Consider the following 17,459-nt stretch of genomic DNA (forward strand, 5'->3'; position numbering starts at 1 on the left):
ACACAATCTTTTAAAAAAGTAAAAGTTCTAGCCAGGCAGTGATGGTGCACACCTTTAATCCCGGCACTTGAGAGACAGAGGTAGGTGAATCGCTGTGATTTCCAGGCCAGCCTGGTCTATAGGATACAGAGAAAGCCTGTCTCAAAAAAGAAAAAAAAGAAAAGAAAAGGAAAAAAGAAAGAAAGAAAGAAAGAAAGAAAGAAAGAAAGAAAGAAAGAAAGAAAAGAAAGTTTTCTGCCCCTTGCCAAGCTTTCAACCCACATGAAAGTACAAAATCTCCTATGTCCACATAGAGAGGCTACAGCTGTGCCTGGCTTCAGACCAGAAGTGTCTGTGGAACTACAAGGAGCAGGGAAAGCAGCCTCTGCTGGGGCCCAGCTGGATGAGATGATGTCACACAGCAGTCAAGCAGCACACCCGACGGTGTCCACCCTGGCTGAGGGCAGCACAGCTCTGTCCAGAATAAAGGTCACTCTTCAGTAAGGGACAGGCTCAGCTTGTCCCTTACCCCTCTCCTGCCCTGTGTGCTATGTGTCCTGGATGTATAACTTCTCTGAGCCTTGCTCACCTGTGACAAGGGAGCAATGTGTCCCCTTTGTGGTAGACAGTGAGCCCAGGCTACTGCAGTCACCACTTCCCAGAACAGGTAGTACAGAGGCAGTGTGGACTTTCTCAGGTAGACAGCCCGGCACCCACTTCAAAGATCTGAGCACATACCCCGGGCCCCAGCCTGAGCTGGGTGGCAGTCAAGAGAGTGCAGGCATCTCTAGTACCCACCACTGCATCTGAGGGACCAACACATGGCAGCAGAAGAGGTGGCCCGGCCAGGCCCAGCTCTGACTGCAGGTCACCCAGGAGTCCCTGCCACACTGCAGGGCATGTGGGTTCCGCATGGTTTGAGGACTCACAAGGCACATTCTTGATCCTGTGATTTTCTTTCTTTCTTGGCTACCCTGGAACTCATTCTGTAGACCAGGCTGGCCTCAGACTCACAGAGATCCACCTGCCTCTGCCGTCCCGAGTGCTGGGACCAAGGGTGTGTGTCACCATGTCTAATTGTGATTTTCTGGACAGAATGCTATGTATGGTAGATCTCAAAGATACACTCTGAGCTAAAAGTTTTTCTTGCCAGGCATGGTAGAGTATACCTGTGATCTTTGATCCCAACACTCAGCACTCAAGAGGTAGGGGCAGGTGATGCTCTGAGTTCAAGACCAGCCTGGTCTACATAGTGAGTTCTAGGACAGCCAGACTTACATAGCAGTAACCTTAAAAAAAAAAGTAACCTTAAAAAAAAAAAAACAAACAAGTCTCCCACCCCGCCAAGAAAAGAAAGAGTAAGGCTCTATGTGTAGAGTGCTTGCAGGGTAAGCCTGCGGGCCCCAGTCTGTTCTCCATACCCACATAAACATTGGGGCACAGTGGCTAGGGAGGCAAAGGCAGGAGGGCCTGAGGTTTGTCAGCTCAGTAAGTCTAGCCTAACTGCTAACTGTGAGTTTCAGGCTGGTAAGTGACCCTGTCTCCAAATAGTAAGGTGAGGCATGATTCACAAAATACATCCAGCATCAACCTCTGTCCTCCACACACGTGCACACGCTCATGTGCATGCACACACACACACACACACACACACACACACAGACATGCACGCACGCACGCTAAATAAGTAGTAAACAATAAAAATATAAAAAATCCAAGAAGGCTGAGGGGCAGAAATACTGCAGGCAGGTGACTGGGTGCCCTGTATGGCTGTGTGGCTGGCATGGGTAACTTGGTCCCTTAAGCCTCAGTTTCCTTGTCTGTAAATTAGAACTAAAGGACAGCGGGTTACTGGGAGACACCATGTTCCCATAGTAAGAGAAGCTCTGGCATAGATGCCTGGCCTGTCTGCCTGCTGTGAGGTCTGCTCTGGCTGGGCCAGTGTCCCAAGCAGCTAGACAGCTTACCTGCTGGGCATAGCCTCGGAACATCGGGTTGACCAACTTGATCCCATGGGACAGGCTGGTGGGGACCACATAGCTTGGCCTGTGGGGAGACCAAACCTGCTAGTACAGGTGGCCAGCCTTGAGCTATGCCATGTGTGGCAACAGAGCAAGGCAGATCAGACCCCACAGGGGCAGTTCCCACCACCCCCACTGGCCCCACTGGCCAGGAGACAAGTCCACAATGTCCATTGCTGAAAAACCTAAAATTTCATTGTACCAAAGTACAATGAAATACTATCACCAATATGTCCCTGCTAAAGAGGACACATCAGGAGCCTGGTGGTGTCCAGAGAAGAAAGGGCAAAAATGCACCCAGGGATACCAAGAGAAGCTCTGACCTCTGACCTGTGGAAGAGTGCAGTTTCTTTCTTTTTTTCTTTTTCTTTTTTTCTTTTTTTCCAAGACCATTTCTCTGTGTAGCCCTGTTTGTCCTGGAACTCACTCTGTAGACCAGGCTGGCCTTGAACTCACAGAGTTCCACCTGCCTTTGTCTCCCAAGTGCTGGGATTAAAGGCATGCAGGCATGCACATCACCACTGCCTGGCTGCCCTGCCAGTTTCTTACCCATTTCCACGCCTAGTGTGTGCCTGTGAGCATGCTCAACCCCCCCGCTCCGGCTTCACTTCTCTTCTTTACTTTTATTGGTTCTTTCGTTTGCTTGCTTTTGGAAGCTTGAGGACTATTTTGGTTCAGTTTGAGAGAAAAGGAACAGGACAGGCATGCTGTAAACCTTTGCAGCTGCCGGGAGGAGGGAGAGAGGAAGAGGGAGAGTCAGCCATGCCTTGTGTGTTAAGGACTCGTAGTGAGTAAGCTCGGTAAGGGAGGCTGGCAAGCGGCTGACAGGAGGGCCTTCAGGAAAGGGTGAGACAGCAAGGGTGAGACAGTCCAGAGGCCCAGAACAAGCCAAGTGAGGTTTGGGTCAGGATGTGAAGCAGGAGTAAAGAGGAACTTAGTGAGGGTCTGGAAGCAACTGCCTCACCTTTCACTTGCCCAGAGACCATGCTTCTCATCTTTAAATTCACTTCACCCTGCCACAACCATGGCCTGGCCAACACCTGTCACTCTGTGTGCAAATACCCCATCCCCAACTACAGCCTCAACTGACACCTGACACTAGGCAAGATGGTCTTCGGGTCTCTGCACAGACATCTGTCAAGACAGCTGTCACTCAGGCTCCATGGTCACAAGCTCTGTGGCTGGGAACAAAAATGCCTTCAGCTCTGTACCTCCATCTCCCCATTCTTCAACACAACTAGTAAGTTTAGCAATGCAGTGCAGACTGGCTGTGAGCACTTGTGCCGTGGAACCATCCAGAGGAAGTGCTCTGTCAAGAGAGCACAGCAGTCCTGCCCCACACATCTAGCCAAGGTCAGACTCAGACACTCACCGTTTCTTGTGCCAGACCTCAGAGATCAACTTCTGGTAACTCTTGCACAAGGCTGGCTTCTTGTCTGTGCGTACCAGGCCGCCACACTCCAGGAAGAACTGAGTGAGTGGGGGGCTGGGTTGGGGGTGGAGAGTCAGGACAGAAGAGAAATGGGAGGAACACTGTTTTTTAGAAAGAACTAGGTGAGGTCTGGAGAGATGGCTCAGCAAGTAAAGGTGCCTGTCACTGAGCCTGGTGACCTGAGTTTGATCCCTGGGACCTAAATCCACCCATGCTCACACACACACACACACACACACACACACACACACACACACACACACTCACAATAAATAAATAAAACATGTTTTTGGTTTTTGTTGTTGTTGTTGGTGGTGGTGGTTTTTCGAGACAGGGTTTCTCTATATAGCTTGGACAGTTTCTTGGCTGTACTGGAACTCACTCTGTAAACCAGGCTGGCCTCAAACTCATCGAGATCCACCTGCCTCTGCCTCCCGAGTGCTGGAATTAAACGCGTGTGCCATCACCACCGAGCAATTTTTTTTTTAAAGGAGCAAAGTGAGTGACAAAAGGCCAAACTGGCCATATGAGATGAGGCCGCTCACCCAGAACCTCCTGCAGATGACTAGAAGGGCTTCCCTAGATCAAAGTCCCCCAAAGTCATGCTAAAGTCCTAGCCCTCATGTCTCAGTATGCGACTCTATGAGACACAGGGCTTTAAGCAGGTAGTCAGATCACTGTGGGGGCTGGGACAGGCCCCAGGCCAGTTTCACTGGTGTCTGTACAGAGGAATTTTGGACACAGAGCAACACGAGACATGTGCACAGAGGAAGAGACCTCGTGAGAGTACAACTACCTACAGGGGAGAAGGGCCTGGGGCGAAACTGCTGAGAGTGGACCCCCAGGACTGAGAGTGGGGAAGTCCTTGTCTATTACAGGAAACAAACACCCGTCTCACCGGAGTCAGAGCCGGGCTCCCTGCCACAGGTTCTGAGGCTGGGACTCTGAATGAACAAACAGGGGTAGAGCTGCCCCTGCTCTCCCTGAGCCTACACGGTAGGACTTAGTCAGGTGGGAGGGTAGCTCCTCAATTCTACTTTCTACATGTTACAGAAACTGTCACACATACATTCACATGCATGAGCACACACATACATACATGCATGTTAAACAAATGTATACAAACAATGTCAATTGACCATATTGTCACTGTGAACCTTTGGGGGCTGTCCTTTCAAACTTTTTTTTTTTTTCGGAGGAGGGTTGGTTTTTGGAGACAAGGTTTCTCTGTGTAACAGCCCTGGCTGTCCTGGATCTCACTCTGTAGATCAGGCTGGCCTGGAACTCACAGAGATCCACCTGCCTCTGCCTCCCAAGTGCTGGGATTAAAGGTGTGCACCACCCGCATATCTGTTCCCTCTTCCCCTCCTGTCTGTGTGTTAGCTGTTAACACACAACTGTATATAGGAAAAGGGGAAGGTTGCTGGGTTTGCTGTCATTACTGTGTCAGCTGTGTGTGTGTATGTGTGTGTGTGTGTGAGAGAGAGAAACAATGAACACACATACTCTCAATCACAACTCTGTAGAGACCACCACTACACAAGCATGCACCACATCTGGCAACCTCCCTTTCCACCTGCCAAGTTCTGGGCCCCTTACTTTAGTAAATGCTGGCCTACACTCCCCACAAGATGGCAATACAATGAACTTACTCTCTTGCAGATAGACCACATGGACACAGTATTAGGATGGAACCAGGGACTCGCACATGCTAGGCCAACCCTCCACCAATGAGCTGCACCCTGCCCCAGCCAGGGATGCTGAGTACCCCTGTGCCTATCATGCCTCCTCCTCCCTGGTCCTGTGAGGGCTGGCAAGAGACTAAAAGGGACGGCAGTCACTGGGCATGCCTGGGTTTAGGGGTTTGGAAGTGTGTCTATGTCATGTCTACGGCCAGTGTGCAATGCACAGAGCGGAGACTGCTACTCCTTTTAGAGTTTTGCCTGGGATAGCTCCTGCCCTTCCCTCAGGAGAGAACAACCTACCAATTGGACAAGGCCTGCAGGGCAGCATTCATATAGCAGGAGTTTCCCAGGTTCTTCATGCCCGTGAGGCCTGAAAACAACATGGCGAAGAACTGAGAGCCCTGTCCAGAGGGCCCTCACAAGCTCCTCCGCTGAGCTCTAGCCACCCCAGGTCCGCAGCAAATCCGTATCCCACCCCAGCGATCTCCCAGAAGTCAGCACGGCTGCTGCTCAGAACACCTAAGCAGGGGTGGGTGTGCCACATAAAAGGGCCCCTTAGCTACTCTGCCCAGCTCATGTTCCAAACCACACAGATGAGGAGGCCATGCAGCTGAGAGAGAGATGAGAACATCTCTAGGGATGCACATCCTGTGTCGGCCACCCTGCTCACTGCACCACGGCAGATGGAGTCAGCAGAGACAAGCCCCTGGTGCTTCCCATGCCCAGTCTGCCCTATGGCTCCCCTGTTGTCAGCCATTACCTCGAGGTTTCAGGTCATCATCCTCAGACTCAGACTCTCCTTCGTCAGCCACAGCAATAGGGACGGCTTTCAGAGGGTGGGAGGGTGGTGGGGAGTCCTGTGTTAAAGACCCAATTGAGGAAATTGGGGTGAAGAGGGGGACCTGAATGTGCTCACCTCCTCCCAGGGGAAGCATTACAGCCCCTCAGCATATAGCCAGTACTGAGTGAGCCCAACAAAGCCAAGGGTGTCATGCAAGGGGAGACGGGGGACCATCCCTGGGAACTCCCATACTTGTAATTTGCAAGAACTGCTATTCCTTTAGAAGACATTGGGGGTTGGGGAGGAGTGAAGAAAACCACACAATCCCAGTTTCCTGAGCAAGCACTGCTAACTACGGTACACTTCTGTTCATTTTTATCATTTAACACACACCAACGAAGGACATCACACAATGTCACAGCCTGAAAACCTTCAGGGCTGGGGACTCATCTCAGTCGGGAGGAGAGCACACTGCTCTTGCAGAGGACCCACACCAGGAGGCTCACAACCGCCAACCCCAGCTCCAGGGCTCTGATAATTCCCTCTTGCCTCCTTAGGCTCCTAAACTCATGCACACAAACACACCTGCACACGCAGAAGAAAAATGCAATCTTTTACCCCCTTCTTTTTAAAAACTAAAAGCATGGGCTGGAGAGATGGCTCAGAGGTTAAGAGCACTGACTGCTCTTTCAGAGGACCTGAGTTCAATTCCCAGCATCCACATGGTGGCTCACAGCCATCTTTAATAATGAGATCTGGTGCCCTCTTCTGGCATGCAAGCAAACATGGAAGGAATGTTGTATACATAATAAATAAATAAATCTTCAAAAACAAAAACAAAACAAAAAAACTGAAAACAAAGACTTCACAAACATCTCTCAGTCACACTGTACTCAATAAACACTTTTAGCTATGGCATGCCGCCTCAGCAAGGAAGCAACAGAGCCACATGCACACATTCCCGCCTGTACATACCCACACACCCACAGACCACACATATCATATGCCCACACCACCCCGTAACTCTCTGGCCTTCCAGGGTTGCTAGTCCAGCCTGACAGATGGGCTTGCTGACCCCTACCAAGTACCAGCCAGGCCAGGTCTGGGTCTGCCACCCTGAGGAGGTCTCTGCTGCTGGAGAAGCTGTTCTCTCACAGGGGTTTCCACAGAGACTACTCGCAGCTTCCTCGGGATAAGCTTTAGGTGTGGGACTGCCAGGGACTACCTGTGACTCTGCTGGGCCCTCCCAGAGCCATGAACGGAGCCATGCACTTCCCCAGTCTTCCCTGCCCCTACTCCTGCTCCTGTGTTCTCACAGCCCTACATGGGCCCTGACACAGCTGGGCTCAGTGAGTGCTTGCCGACAAGAGCTTGTCACATACTTCCTCTGGACTCCCTGGCTCAGATCACACTGCCCCATCTGGACATGGCTGCCAACAACTAGCCCGAGCTCTGCGCCCCTACCTGCTCTGAGAGCTTGGCTGAGGAGCTGGACAGGTGAACTGCCAGGCGCTGTTCCAGGAAGACTTCATGCTCACAAGCGTAGCACCACACCCGGAACGTGGTCAGGTTCACAGTCAGGTTGTGCTTTTTCACCTGCAGGGTAAGAGCCTAAATAAGGTTCAAGACAACTTGGCCAAGCAGGTGCCCTGACCCAACATGGCCCTCCGCCTCCCAGGAAGAGGCGGCCTGGTCAGTGTCCAGGAGCTGAGGCTAGCCCATCCTCCATCCACCAAACAGGGCCAGTGTGGGGAGGCTGGGCCTGCTGTCCTTTTAGCAGTTCCGCAGCAACTGTGCAGGAACCGACCGCTCTGTTCTCGAGGCCCAGGGCAGGTGAAGCCAGGAGGCTGTAGCAAGGGCTGTGCCCTGCCTTCCCACCCCCACACCCACCTGTGCATGAATGGTGCTGTGGTCAGCAAAGGACTCTCCACAGCCAACATAGGGGCAGGTGACCTGGAGAGAGAGCCAGTGTCAGCACAGTAACTCTAGCTACCCCAAGGCGGTGTGACTTGGTGCTCTCCAACATGTGACTGAGGAGCTTCCAGCCCAAAATAACAAAAGTCTAGCAATCAAAGATGAGTGTGGCCACCAAAATAAGTGGCCCTACACTGAGTTAAGTAGACACTGTACCCAGATGCTGGGGGCAGTGCCTGTCCCTTTACTTTATGGGCAAAGAACAAGGGACACTGAATGGGCAGTGGGTATTCAAAATACAGGGTGGCAACAGCCGGAGTCCAGCACTAACCCAATGTCCCATAACCGGGTCTGCTCGCCTGTGGCCCACATTTGGCCTCACTTTGGTCTCTCCCAGAGCTGCCTTCCCTGCAAACCCAGCTTCAGAGTCTCCTTCATGGGCCTTTACCCCAGTTTGGAAGTCAGCCACACAGTCCCCCTTCTCCAGGAGTGCCTGGTGTCATGGACAGTCTAGGAATGACCTTTGACCATGACCAGAAAGCTATGGTCAAAGCACATCGCTGCTGTATCAGGCTCCCACATCTGTACTCTGGAGGACTGGGGTTCCCATGAAGCAGGAGCACGTCTCTGTGAGCCCTTCTGGTTGTCTCCTGGTTACCCAGTGGACTACAATCCTGCTCATTCTGAGTGACAGGTCAGGTCCCTCTGGGGTCCTAGAACTTCTGCACAGACTGATTCTTTGGTTTCTGCTGGTGACAGGTAGGCCAGGTAACCCAGGTGGCTATGCAGACCAGGCTGAAAGCAAACCTGTGACAGTCTTCCTGCCTTGGCTCTCACATGCTAGAGTACAGCCTGCATTATCACACCCAGCATGCTGCAGTCATTTTGTTTGTTTAAGATTTATTTTTCTGAGTGTGGTGGTGCACGCCTTCGGGAGGCATAGGAGGGTAAATCTCTATGAGTAAGAGGCCAGCCTGATTTAGAGAGTTCCAGGACAGTCGGGGCTGTGTAGAGAAATCCTGACTCTAAATAAATAAATAAATAAATGGAAATTTGGAGGGCTGGGTTACACGCCTGTAATCTCAGCACTTGGGAGGCAGAGGCAGGTGGATCTCTGATTTCAAAGCTAACAAAGGAGTTGCAGCACAGCCAGGGGCTACGCAGAGAAACCCTGTCTCAAAAAAAAAAAAAAGAAAAAAAAAGAGGAGGGATTTGTTTTTTAAAAAAAACAGGGGTCTCTCTATTTAGACCTGGATGTCTAGTATATACTATGTAGACCAGGTTAGCCTTGAGCTCACAGAAATCTTCCTGCCTCTGCTTTCTGAGTGGTGAAATTAAAGAGGCACATTACCATCCATGGACTTTTAAAGAGAAAATTTAAATAATATTTTTGAACATGATTATAAAATCTACCCCATATTTATAGAATATTTGACTACTACTTGTAATACAGATAAAAGTGGAAATCACTTGAAATTCTACACCCCAGAGAAAAGTGGCATATCTTGATACATCTACCTTTATTCTTTTTTCTCTGAGACAGAGTCCATGTAGCTCAGGCTATTCTAAAACTAGCTATATAGACCAGGTTGTGCCACCACAACTACCCACTTCTACTCTCTCTGATGACAACAATCACAGCACTGAGGGACTCCCTGGATGCTGATGAGGGACGGCATCCGTCTGGTTATTCTACCCTGTCCCCACTACAGGGCCTGCAGACAGTGGACTACACAGTGAAGTCAGGCCGGGCTAGGAAGCCCAACCAGCAAGACTCCACAAAAGCAGAGTTCGTGGAGACAGAATCATTGGCCCAGAGTCTCCTCCAACTTCATGTTTTCTTTTTTTTTCTGTTTTTTTTTAAATATTTACTTATTATGTATACAATATTCTGTCTGTGTGTATGTCTGCAGGTCAGAAGGGGGCACCAGACCTCATTACAGATGGTTGTGAGCCACCATGTGGTTGCTGGGAATTGAACTCAGGACCTTTGGAAGAGCAGGCAATGCTCTTAACCTCTCAGCCATCTCTCCAGCCCCCTCATGTTTTCTTTCGTTAGTCTTCACGGCTGCCCGAGTAGCCACCCCAGGGGCTGTCCCTGGAGCCTGAACTTGTAGCATCGAGGCTAGGTACTCCCAGACCAGAGTTCAGACTCATGAGGATTCTTTACCTGGAGGCAGGCCCATAGGTTAGGTCCAGCAACACCACAGGACTGACAGGTTCCCTGAGAGAGGGAGGGAGGGAAGAGAGAAAGGTGTAAGCGGCCAAGGGGGTGAAACAGAAAATCCTCTTTACCAGCTGCTGCTCACTCACCCCAAAGGCCTTGACTTCCTCAACCTACTTCCTACACTGGGGCCTGTGGCACTTTCATCTGAGTGAGGTGAGGTGTTTTGCTTTTTCGAGACAGGGTTTCTCTGTGTTAAAGTCCTAGCTGTCCTAGAACTCTCTCTGTAGACCAGGCTGCCCTGGAACTCAGAGATCCACCTGCCTCTGCCTCCCAAGTGCTGGGATTAAAGGAGTGCGCCACCACACCTGACAACCCGGGGCCTTGCTTGTGCCCTGGCATGGAGCCACACCCTCAGTCCATGCAGTCGTCTTACAGAATTTCACATCAACAACCAGGTGACATCACTACATGTCACTCAGGGAAGAAGCCCATCTTCCCCTGCAGGCACCTCGAGCAAGAGAGGGGCACATCTGTGAGGGCACATGGGAAGCTAGGGTGTGGCTCAGCCATTCTGCACTTGTCCAGAGCGCCAGAAGAAAAACAACCACCCTTCCTTCTGAAGGCTGTGCACCCAGTGGAAATGGATGGTGCCATTAGTGATTCTCAGGGGCTTGATCTAAACTGATTAATGGCAGCAGAACCCAGGGCCTGGAAGAAAGCTCTCAAACAGATGCCAGCAGGGCCATTACACACAGGCTTTGCAGAGCTGGGGGCAGGGCAATAATGCCCTGCCTCACAAAGTCTCCCCAAGCACATAGCAGCCCAAGGCTGGACCCCAATTCCTGAGGACTGTTCCTCTACCTGAGACTTAAGCAGCAAGTCCTCTTTGGTCACCTCCCCTATGGAGTCAAGGTGAGGGCAGATGTCTCTGGCATCTCCCATTCTGGCCCAGGCTCCCCTGTAAGGAGACACAGCAGGTTAGAGGCAGCCCCCCCCACACACAATTAATGACACCACAGGGGATGAGAGGTTACTGGAATGGCTGGTTGCAATCCCAGCTCCACCTCATACCAGCTGGCAACCCAGCAAGCTGCTTCACCTTCTTGGGCCTCCCTTTCTTAGTCTGAGGAGAAAACAGTTGTCTCACTGGGTTGGTACAATGGTTCAAAGAATTAAAGGGTATCAGAGCAGGACTGGCACACGGCTTGACAGACAGCACTTTGGACAATACTGGCTGGCTATGAGGTTTAGGTTCACTGGTGGGGAGACACTGGAATCATGCCAATCCCTCAGGAACTGCACACCATCCTGTCCAGACCCATGGGAGCTGCTGGAGATTCATGTCTGTGATCTACTCCACCGACTGGGCAGGCAGAGGAATGGCTGGCTTTCAAAACTGCCTTCTCTGAACAGGCAGGGCCATCTTCTGAGGAGCCCAAAGGCGGCCGAGCGCCCTGAAGCTGCAGTCTCAGCAGAGAAGCTCAGCTGCAGGTCACCTATCAAAGCCAGCACAAGTGGGACTGCCTTCAGGACCATCTGAGGACAAGGAGCGTGGCTGAGCACTGGCAGAAGACTCACCCAGGAAGCAGGATGGACGAGGTCGCCAAAGTGTCAACAGCAGTGTATCTGGGTGACAGATGTCATAGGGTAGAAAGGTTAGCTCTGCTGCTACAGTAAGTGACTCATAGGAAAAGCAAACTCAGATGCTCTAAAAGTACTAGGCAGAGTAGACAGGTCCCTCCACACATGACAGGCATCCCTCCACACATGACAGACATCCCTCCACACATGACAGGCATCCCTCCACGCATGACAGACATCCCTCCACACATGACAGGCATCCCTCCACGCATGACAGACATCCCTCCACACATGACAGGCATCCCTCCACGCGTGACAGACATCCCTCCACGCGTGACAGACATCCCTCCATGCATGACAGACATCCCTCCATGCATGACATCCCTCCACACACAGCAGACATCCCTCCACGCATGACAGACATCCCTCCACTCGTGACAGACATTCCTCCACACGAAGGCATCCCTCTACACATGACAGACATCTCTCCTCGCATGACAGATATCTCTCCATGCATGACAGACATCCCCCCCACATGACAGACATCTCTCCACGCGTGACAGACATCCCTCCACACACGACAGACATCACTCCTGATGTTCTTCTGCAAACTATTTCACTTTAAATCAGAGAAAGGAAAAGGCAGTCTGTCTGAAAAGTCACCGCTCTGCCAGGAGGGGGCGCACTCTGGCCATCTAGGCTCTAGCCTGGCAGATGTGCTGCATTAGGCAAGCTGGGGGAGGGCACATAGGATAACCCGGCATGTTTTTGCAAAGTCCTGGGAATCTGGCTATTTTAAAAGGAGACACCAGGGCTGTAGTGATGATGTCTATAATCCCAGCACTTGGGAGGGCAGGGCAATCACAGGTTAAAGTCTGGGACTGGAGACATGGCTCAGCAGTTAAGAACACCGGCTGCTTTTCCTGTGGACCTGGGTTTGGTTTCCAGCACTCTCATGGTAGGTGGCTCACAATCATCCATAACTCCAGTTCCAGAGGATCAGACACCCCTTTCTGACCACTGCAGGTACCAGGCAAGCAAACACATATATCCTGGCAACACAATCACCATACATACACACACACACACACACACACACACACACACTAAAATAATGCAAAGAAAGTTTAATGTCCCCTCTGCTACACAGAAAGTTGGAGGCTATCCTGGGGTATATGAGACCTTGTTTTAAAAAATTAAAACAGCCAGACAATAGTGGCGCACACCTTTAATCCCAGCACTCAGGAGGCAGAGGCAGGTGGATCTATGTGAGTTTGAGGCCATCCTGGTCTACAAAAGCTAGTTCTAGGACAGGCTTATACAGGTTCCAAAGCTACAGAGAAACTTGTCTTGAAAAACAACAAATAAATAATACAAGGCCAGGCTTAGTGGCACGCCTTTAATCCCCCAGCACTTGATCTCTGTGAGATCAAGACTAGCCTGGTCCACAGAGTGAGTTCCAGGGACAGCCACAGTTACATAGATCTTGTCTCAAAAGAAAGTCGGGGAAGGAGTTCAAAATAAATAACAACAACAACAAAAAACCTGTTTCAGTGCTTTAATACTTGAATAGAATTAGTCTAGAAACCTGACAGCTGATTCTGGCTCAAACTTTTGCTAAGAAAGGCTCACATAAGTCACAGGTGTAGGTGGAGCCTAGAGCACCCTCCCTCATCAACAGCCAGGGCTACATTTCCCCAGGAGCCCAAAGGTGGACACAGTGCACCCCCTCTTCACCTCCAGGGTCAGCCAGGCAGCGCATGAGACACTATGCGGATGGTGCCAGCTACTAGGCCGAACAGAGTCCTGGGCCAGTCCAATAAAAGCCCTCTCTGTTGTCTCAGCAGCTGTGAGGGCCCCAGCAGCACAGACCAGGAGACCGCTGCTCCGTGTCTCACCAGTAGCCATCCCAGAGCGAGGGCTTCAGACCTCGCTCACTTGTGAGTGCTCTCTTTCTCTAAAATGTGCTCATTTTTATTTGTATTTGTATTTGTGTGTGTGTGTGTGTGTGTGTGTGTAGGTCAGAGGACAACTATGGGAGTCACTTCTCTCCTTGCACTATGTGGGTCCCCAGCGGGACCCAGGGCTGGAACACAGGTTGACAGGCTTTAGAGGTAAGACCTTGACCTGCAGAGCCATTCTGCTGGCCCTTGTTCTCTAGGGGGGGAAAAAAAGCAAATAAAGGCAGCTTTGTCACGCATTCCACTTCACTTTATCCTGAGCATCCTGGGACCAGGGTGGCTTCGCTCCCCTTCTGCCTCAAATGGCAAATGCCCAGCATAAGAGCCACATATCATCAGCAAAAGTGACCTGTGAGTATAATCCCATGGCCTTCTAGGACAGCCAGCTCCTCTGTCAGTATTTGAGGGGTACACCTTAGAGGAGGTAGGACCTACCTGAGTCAATGGCACATGCAAGAGGAGGCCAGCATAGACATTCTCTGTTGACAGTGACGGGCTGCTGAGGAGGCCTGCACCTGGGGGTAAAAAAAATACTTCATACAGAATCTACCTTAAAATTTCTCTTGGTTGAAAACATCCCACACCATCTGGGGAGCACACATAGTGGGCTGCCTGGGGCTTCCACAGGCTTTGTGTTTCTCATGGACAGTGGCACCGTCCTGCCAGGTTGGGTATAGAACTGGCAGGTCCTCTAGAGAAGGCGTCTGACCCCTCCACACATGCCACCAAGTCCCTCAGATCACCTTTGGAGCCTTTCTGAAGCCCCAGTCTTCAGTCAGCAGGGGGATACAGCACCACTAGGGTCATCAGAGTTGCTGCTGCCCCTGCTTCCTAGGTGGGCCGCAGTCTCCAGATGTGGGCAGTCCAAAGAGGGGTGGGCAATCCAAAGAGGGTCAGGCAGTTGGAAGGTAACTTAAAATGGCCACATGACAACAACAGGGTTCAAAGTTCTAAATTCCAAACGTTACTGGAAGCCAGGGTTTTTCTGTCTGTTCAGAGGCTAAAGCTGTGCTGGCACTGTCCCAATGCTATTTTGGGCAGAGGTGGGGTTTTAGTGTCTCTGCCACATGTGCCAGCATTCCAGAGGGGTGTGCTGAGGAAGGAGGAGTCGGATTATGATCTTGGTGCCCAGAACAGAATGACAATGACAGGCCCATTTTTTTTTCCACATGAAGTTTCACTATGTAGCCCAGTCTGGCCTAGAATTCACTGTATAGTCCAAGTGGGCTTCAAACTCATGATAATCCTGACTCGGGGCCCTCGAGTGCTGGAACTGCAGACAAGCATCCACATATCCAGTGTCAGACCTACTTTTAATTCCCAAGAGCAAATGGAGTCCAGTTTCTACAATTTGAGAGAAAAAAAATCCCCGCAGCTAATAAGCCTCAGAATGGTCACTGTCCTATTCCTCCCAGAAAGAGACAGGTGGCGTGTCATTGAATTTGTCCTGTCACCTTTGCAAACAGTCAGTACTGGTCCACCAGAACCCGACTGTAAATCAGCTGCTAATCTTTCCAACGAGCAGACATAAGTAGCCTGGATATACGGGTCACATCAAGGACCCTACAAGACAACCTTGGCCCACTGCATCAGTTGCTGCGTATTTGAGTCTGGAGCATGGGCATGCCACCCACAGTTGCACAGAACGTAATTTAAATGAGAGTAACCCCACATGTTATGGCCCACGCCATCTCCTCAGTACTCAGGCTGCTGAGGCAGGAGGATTTCAAATTCCAGATTTGCCTGGGCTACAGAGAAGGGCCTTTTCTAAGAAAAACAAACCCGTGCAGAGCAGGGGTGGCGCACGCACTTGGGAGGCAGAGGCCAACCTTGGGTGTCGATGGGTGTCACTTCTCTGGAGCTAGTCACCTTGTTCCTTGAGACAGGGTCTCTCACAGAACTTGAAGCTCATTGATTAAGCTAGGCTGGCCAGTGAACCCTAAGGATCTCCCTGTCTTTACAGACACATACCACACACCCAGATTTTTCTCGGGTTCTGATGACTGAACTCAGGTCCTCACGCTTGCTAGGCAAGAACTATACTGACCGAGCACCTCCCCACCACTGATAACAACTCAACTGTTCCACCCTACCCCCCCCCCAAATTCCTACACTGGCCTCCTAAGCACCACCACCCTAGCAAAGACAGAGGTAAAGACTTTGGAGAAATAAGTAACGATCAGGTCTCTGTGCTTCTGAGTCTCAAGCACAAAGAAGAAATGGAGGCTATCACACAGCAAGGCCACTTGAGTACAGTGAAAAGGGGCTTCTGAAACCTTCATCCTGGGCCCCAACTTCCAGAACTTGAGAGCATTAATTTTTGCTGTTTAAGCAGCCCCTCCTGTTGCATGCTGCCACAGCAGCCTTGGAGAATGGTTATCATAAAGGCTTTACAGGAGAAAATCATTCTCTGGCTGTGCGCAACGACATCCTTCCTTACTCTCTGATGGCTGCTCGAGATGTGTGGGATAAAAGGCCAGAATATCTGTGCTTACTTTTCCATGAATCAGCAACAGTGACATTAGGAGAACCAGATATGGAAAATAAAGGGGGGAAAAGCCAGTAATCAGTGAAAGTAGGAGAATGAGGGGGTCACTGTATCATTTAAACAACCCTCTCTGGCAGGAATGGCAGCTTCGCTTCGGACAGAAGAGCAAAGCCATCTGCCTGAGGTCACACAGTGAGAAAGGGACACAGCTGGAAGGGAGCTGGTCCAGTGTGCCAGCAGACCTCTAATGAAGGCTGAAAGAGAAGATCCATGAAAGTACAAGGTGCTGTGTACAGGCCCCCTGAAGAGCAGCTCGTCCCATTGGGCAACCGCCCTCAGGGACCCTCTATACCACACCCTCATGTCTTGCAGCTGGAGAGTAAGGATGGAGGCAAAGAGCCCACCTCTCCTGCCCTGTCAGACCTGAGTGAGACGTTATGATGAAGCACAGGCTCTTGCACCTTCCCAGGGAGCTGACAACCAGGGAAGCCCCACCCTCAGGAGCCGAAGGGGGCGGGGCCTAGGAAAGGGAGTGCGGCTGCGCATTTACTTCGAAGGCCTGGCAGCCTCAGGTGCCCGTTACTCATCACTTTCCCCAGAGCTTCTGGTAATATTCCTCCGACTCCCAGGGAGTCGCTGATCCTTTCGGATCCGAAGGTGGCACTGCCGAGCCTCCGTCCACACAGGTTCCCACGGCCACCATTCACAGATCCTCTCACTAGCCAACCACAGCCCCTTCCCCGCACGCCACACCCCTTGCCTACATGTGCACCTTCCTTTTCTCATTCTCCCCCCACATTCCAGACACTGCCCACCTCCAGGTCTAGTCCAACTGATCACACCTCCAGGTCTCCCTGCCCACCACGGACCCTACCTTAGGAGCTCTGCTAACAGCTCCAGGTCTTGAACTCTCCCAGGGTAAGCTCGCAGGACCCTCACAACTGCCCGGGGAAGCCATCCATCACCAAAGGTGGGGAAAGTGAGACTCGAGTACAGGAGTAACTGGTTGAGCCACAAAGCTCTGGAGCCCCAGAAACAGGTCCCGAACCCAGGAGATCTGCCCTGCAGTCAGCGCTCTAAATGAACTGCGGCTTCCAACATCCCAAATGCGCCAGCCAGCAGGGCACAGGGATAATTTTCACCTCAGAACTCCAGCCACGACTACACAGCGAGGTCCTCTTGTTTTATTTAGGTTTGGGACTCTCCCAAACCTACACCCTTTCCTTTTTATTTATTCCTAAAAGTCAAGTAGAGGGTGGCTCAGGCCCTGTTCTGCACTTCTTGAAGCAGTGAGGAGCAGTGAATTGCTCTCTGAGGATGGCTCGGGAGAGGCTTGGAAAAAAGGCTTCTGTTGGAGCTAGGAGGTAGCCTGCCTAGCCTGGAGTTTACTCTGTAGACCAAGCTGGCCTCAAACTCAGACATCTGCCTGCCTATGCCTCTCAAGTGCTGG

At 51.2% G+C, this 17,459-nt stretch overlaps 1 protein-coding gene across 4 annotated transcripts in view; it reads right to left on the reverse strand.

Annotated features, from left to right (window-relative positions):
• Window positions 1-17,459, reverse strand: part of Usp20 (ubiquitin specific peptidase 20) — a 31,555-nt gene that overhangs the window by 11,711 nt on the left and 2,385 nt on the right. For 2 of the 4 annotated variants that reach the window (XM_085681392.2, XM_085681393.2), the window contains exons 2-11: window positions 13,957-14,036; window positions 11,558-11,605; window positions 10,841-10,937; window positions 9,983-10,036; window positions 7,789-7,851; window positions 7,363-7,494; window positions 5,878-5,974; window positions 5,418-5,487; window positions 3,373-3,486; window positions 1,947-2,025 (exon numbers count right to left, since the gene is read on the reverse strand). In XM_085681392.2, coding sequence (XP_085537518.1) covers window positions 1,947-2,025; window positions 3,373-3,486; window positions 5,418-5,487; window positions 5,878-5,974; window positions 7,363-7,494; window positions 7,789-7,851; window positions 9,983-10,036; window positions 10,841-10,921 — 690 coding nt within the window. In that variant the 5' untranslated portion in view covers window positions 10,922-10,937; window positions 11,558-11,605; window positions 13,957-14,036. Of the gene's footprint in view, window positions 1-1,946; window positions 2,026-3,372; window positions 3,487-5,417; window positions 5,488-5,877; window positions 5,975-7,362; window positions 7,495-7,788; window positions 7,852-9,982; window positions 10,037-10,840; window positions 10,938-11,557; window positions 11,606-13,956; window positions 14,037-14,264; window positions 14,404-17,459 lie in introns of those variants that run through there. The other 2 variants (XM_085681394.2, XM_085681395.2) reach the window with 2 other exon arrangements.

This window comes from Myodes glareolus, chromosome 21 (assembly GCF_982192425.1).
Source record: "Myodes glareolus chromosome 21, mMyoGla1.1, whole genome shotgun sequence".
NCBI classification, from domain to species: domain Eukaryota; kingdom Metazoa; phylum Chordata; class Mammalia; order Rodentia; family Cricetidae; genus Myodes; species Myodes glareolus.